At 51.6% G+C, this 4658-nt stretch overlaps 1 protein-coding gene across 1 annotated transcript in view; it reads right to left on the reverse strand.

Moving 5' to 3' along the window:
- Positions 1 to 499: 499 nt before the first annotated feature.
- Positions 500 to 4658, reverse strand: part of ZAR1 (zygote arrest 1) — a 5301-nt gene continuing 1142 nt past the window's right edge. The window contains exons 2-5 of the mRNA XM_040492040.1: positions 4181 to 4656; positions 2448 to 2540; positions 2088 to 2162; positions 500 to 798 (exon numbers count right to left, since the gene is read on the reverse strand). Coding sequence (XP_040347974.1) covers positions 655 to 798; positions 2088 to 2162; positions 2448 to 2540; positions 4181 to 4656 — 788 coding nt within the window. The 3' untranslated portion in view covers positions 500 to 654. The remainder of the gene's footprint in view (positions 799 to 2087; positions 2163 to 2447; positions 2541 to 4180; positions 4657 to 4658) is intronic.

The following is a 4658-nucleotide window of genomic DNA, read 5'->3' on the forward strand; positions in this document are numbered from 1 at the left end:
GGACAAGGACCTAGCCTAAGTAGTCGGTTAACTTGAAATCTTCAAGTACATTTAATAGGCTTATTTTTAAGTTACCACCTGAAGTCTTAAAGAAGCTGCCCATGGCCACCCCGTTCTGGTCCCCACCTGTACCCTATGTGAAATTGTGATCAACCAGTCCATGTGGTTCACAGCCTCCCTCCCCACTAGATGCCACCCACAGCTAGCCAGCCGCTCGGGGGGCAACCCAGAGTCAGAACCCTAACTCTCCTCATACATTAAGGCCTCACTCTAACTCCACCTCACCCAGAAAAACGACTTTAATGGTGACATGGCTGTTCATTCAATCAGCATCTTGCTTGTAAGCTTCAGCCCTACAGACACACATAAGCAGGAAACCTGACAGCTGTGAGGCCCTCTAACAAAGTGACAGACCCAGACTGTTAGCATGAGCAGCTTTCAACTTAAAAAAAAAAAAAAAAAAAAAAAAAAAAAAAAAAAAAAATCTGCAATTTATCAATTGTTTTGCAATACTTTTATTTGAAGGCTCTGTCAAAAATACAGCCTTTCATGAAGTATTTTGAGAAGGAGAGGCATAAGGAAGGAGCACGGAAAAAAGCTAACGTGTCTGCTTCACTAGCTCACGTTCAAGTTGGCCCATCCGTTTACATGCATTTAAATGATGTATTTGAAGCTGAAAGTGCTGTCACAGGATAGGCGTTTGCCCTTGCATCTCCCACACAAATCCTGACGGTGGGGCCTTTTAGGGTCAACGTGGCGGAGTTTTACAGGGCAGGAGCATCTAGTCTGTTTACAACTCTGAAAAACCAAAGTGAGAAGCACATACAAAACATAAACCCATGGTCACTTCCTCAAACTTCAAAGTTATTTTTCCTAGTCCATCCAAACACTTACTGAACACGCTCTAAGCAAGGCCCTGTGCTAATCTTGTTCTGTCTGCACCCCTTCCAGCAAGGGGAGGACAAAGAATAGAGGGTGTTTAACCAGGTGGTCGTGGTCTCATGTTGCATAGGATTCAGTTTGGACTTGTGAACTTTTTGAAATACAGTTATCTAAAAGGAAAGCTCTTCCTGCACTTGAAGGGTGGAGAAGAAGCAAGCATGGGAGAGGAGTCAGACAGACGAGGAAAGCTAAGGTGTGAGGCCAGGGATTAGGAGCAAGCTGTGGGTCAAGCCTGGCACCGGGGGAGGGAGGGGGCAGCTAGGGGAGGGGGGGGGGGGGGGGGGGGGGCTCGGGGGGGGGACGGACCTTGCCCTCACCTCCACCTGCTACAACTGACCCGAATCGGACACTGAAAGCAGTGCAGCAACCACGGAGGTGAGAGTGAGCAGTTAAGGGATCCATCCCACTTTAGAACCTGACCCTGCTCTGCCCCGATCGAAGGGGGTTGACACCATTTTCCCACACTTGGGCTCTCTCCCCCCACCGTAGCGTGTGAGGCTTCCAACATCCAACCTGATTGGAGTGCACGGATTAGGCTGTGTCAACGGACACATCAGGCTCCACTAGCTGTGTGCTAACAGGCAAGTTCAGTCACCTCTTAGATTATCTAAGCCCCTGAGCACAGTGCAGCTTACAGTTAATAGTAAACCAGCAATGTTACTAGTTAGCCCCAGAAAGCTGGGCAGCTTAGATTTACTTGAACAGAAGTCATCCTCCCTTTGCCAGCACTCAGGCAAGACAAACTTTGAAACCCATGCTTCTCCTAAATACCCTAACTTGGGTATGTGCCTCATAAAAAGCATTTGGGCTAAACAGACAACTTTCACCACCTCACGTTAGTAGAGACGTATTCGATTTTTGATCTGCTTTCTCACGTTAGACTGACTGAGTACCAGGTAAGTCAGACCTTCTTCCATGTTGCAGGTGAGGTAATAGGCTCTAAGGAGATGAACAGGACCAGAAGGAAACAAGACCCCAAGACCCCGTTTCCCAGTTGAGTATTATTTCCATAATCTCCACTGAAAAGCAGTCAAAACCTCGGTCACTGGGAACCTAGCCTCCTTATAGAAATACCTTCAAGAAACTACACCCAAACCCTCTACCAACTACCCAGTTCAGACACAAAATGTGAACATTCAATTTACTTGACATGTGATATCCTCCACTCGGTAAGGGTTGTAAGACTTCTGACAAGTTCTGCAGAACTGCTTGAAGTAAACCTGTGATGAGAGACGAAAACACTTAAAGCAAAACCCTCTCGACACTCAATGTCAAAAAGCTGCCAGTTCAGGGGCACCTGGGTGCCCCCATCGGTTAAGCGTCCGACTCGCTTTCGGCTCGGGTCATGATCTCCCTGTTTTGTGGGTTCAGGCCCTGTGTTGGGCTCTGTGCTGACAGCACGGAGCCTGCCTGGGATTCCTGGTCTCCCTCTCTCTCTGCCCCGCCCCGCTCATGCTCTGTCTCAAACTTCAAAAAAAAGCTGCCAGTTCCTTGGTGTTTCTTACCTTGTTGGTGCCCTGCACACACCACACGTAGGCACTTTCCCATCGGATGTTGCAATCCTTGCAGTGATAGTAGCCATACTTCTGCTCTAAGAACTGAGCAAAAAGACAGCAGAGTTTAACCCACAGGATATCCAAATTAGCCTTCATTTCAGAAGCTGCGAAGGATCGGTTTGCTATTCAAAATTGGCAACCGCATTCCAGATCACGGAGGAAAGCAGGCTCAAGGTTTGAATTGGTCTCTCCAATGTAGTAATTGGGGGAGCTAATAGCTTAATCAAGCACAGAAGCAAGCATGAGCCTAAAAATGTATTCCAGATTAGCTTGGTTCATAAAGCAAACCAACTGGCAAGTTGCTAAGTAGGTATTTTCCCTCTGACACGCAAGGGAAAAGCCAAACATCTAGGCTTCTCTAAACCTGGAGATTCTTTAAATCTTTAAATCTTTAAATTTAAATTCTTGAAAATCTTTAAATTCTTTAAATCTCTAAACCTACAGATTCTCTGTAGGATAAAGTCTAATTTTAGAACACACACATGTGAAAGTGGTTAAGCTGAAGAAAAGGAGGAAGATTCTGTGTCCTAAGACACTTTAAAGATGTTCACTCAGAAGTCCATTCTCTGTGCTGCCAGTTCAATTTCCAAACAGGGCTAGGAATCTATTGTGGATAAGCCAGAATTCATATTTAACATGAACTAAAGTAGTACTGCCTTATTCTTAAGCTTCTCCTCTTCCCTCCTGGTGAGAAACAAATTATGAACAAGTGCTTGGAGTCAGACCTTTAAGTGCGCTCTGAAGTTCCTGCCAATTCTACCACAATTTCATAGGTGAGCAAACCAATTTCATAGGTGAGCAGGCCCAGGACAGGTACGACTGAAGATCACACGTGGTTTACATTACACATAGCTTCTGTGTAGCTCCACTCACTCCTCCTCTCTTCCCCTGCCCCCAACAGCCCTGGGCCGACCCCAAAGGAGGCTTCCAGGCCTCTTTCTACCCCTGCCTTTCCACTTCCCAGGGTTACCACGTCCCTCAGCACACGCCAGCTCTTTAGGGTTCAGCTGGCCCTCCAAACCTGCTGCGCTCAGGCCGAAATACACAACAGCCGAAGGCCCAAACGCTTTAGCAGTGTTGAGTTTCTGAATAAGGGTGCTTTCTAGGAGCAAGAAAAAAAAAATCCCAAGGGAGACCATTCATAGCTCTAGCTCCCGGTGGAAGCTTGGAAGATTCAGGCAAGAATCAGGGGAGAGCTGACCAGGCAGGAACCCAGGAAATGACCGTTACGGCTTTTGCCATATTGCATTGAGATAGAGTAGGATCCTTGGGAATCGGTTCTCCCTGCCAGCAAGTTCTCCTTCTGATCTGCTGAGTACCCCTCCTAGATCGTCCAAACGCGAAATCCACACTGGACCACGTGCCCACAGTCAGGGTTTTATACAGTAAATACGCTCAGAATAAGAGTGTTATCAGGGCGCCTCCCTCGCCAACCTGCGGAGCCCACGTTCCACAACCGCCAGCAACAACAATCAGGCCGCACTCCCTGAATTCTGCCGTTGGAGGGGCACCTGCTGCTGGGAGCGGCTGCGAAGAGCCACACAGGCTTGGCGTGCGCCTGAGAAAGCTGGCGCCTCCACGTGCGCGAGCAGCCACCCGGCGAGGGCAGCGACAGGATCCAGGAGGGGACCACACCCCCGGGGCCCTCCCGAGTCAGTTCCCTCCAGCCGCCTGAGCCTCACCTGGAAGCGCGGCCTCTCCTTGGCCTGCTCGGGGCTCCGTGGCGACGACCTCTGGCCCGCGGCGTCCCGGGCCTGCCCCACCGGCGGGGACTGCTCCGGACCCCTGGGCGGGCGCCGCTGGGCCGCCTCGTCACCCCGGGCCTCCCGCGGCTGCAGCCCGGCGCCCGGCGGCTCCCAGCTCTTCCGCCCCGCGGCCTGGGCCGCGTCGTCGTCCCCCTCCTCCTCCTCCTCGGACTGCGACCGTTGGGGCGCCTTCCTCGCCGACCCCTCTCCCTCCTCGGGGCCTCGGGGCCTCGGAGGCGGGGTCCTTCGCTCTCCCTCGGGCGCCCCGGGCCGCTGCTCCCCCGCCGCGCCGTCGGCCCCTTCCAGGAAGGTGGTGAGGCGGCGAGAGGCCACGGGCGAGTACACGGCGACGGTGCGCGGGAAGCGCACGGTCCGAGGGGCGCCGCTCGGGGGGCTGCCCTGTTCGGGGCCCCGG

This window comes from Herpailurus yagouaroundi, unplaced genomic scaffold, assembly GCF_014898765.1.
Source record: "Herpailurus yagouaroundi ecotype Mexico unplaced genomic scaffold, PumYag 28, whole genome shotgun sequence".
Classification (NCBI taxonomy): domain Eukaryota; kingdom Metazoa; phylum Chordata; class Mammalia; order Carnivora; family Felidae; genus Herpailurus; species Herpailurus yagouaroundi.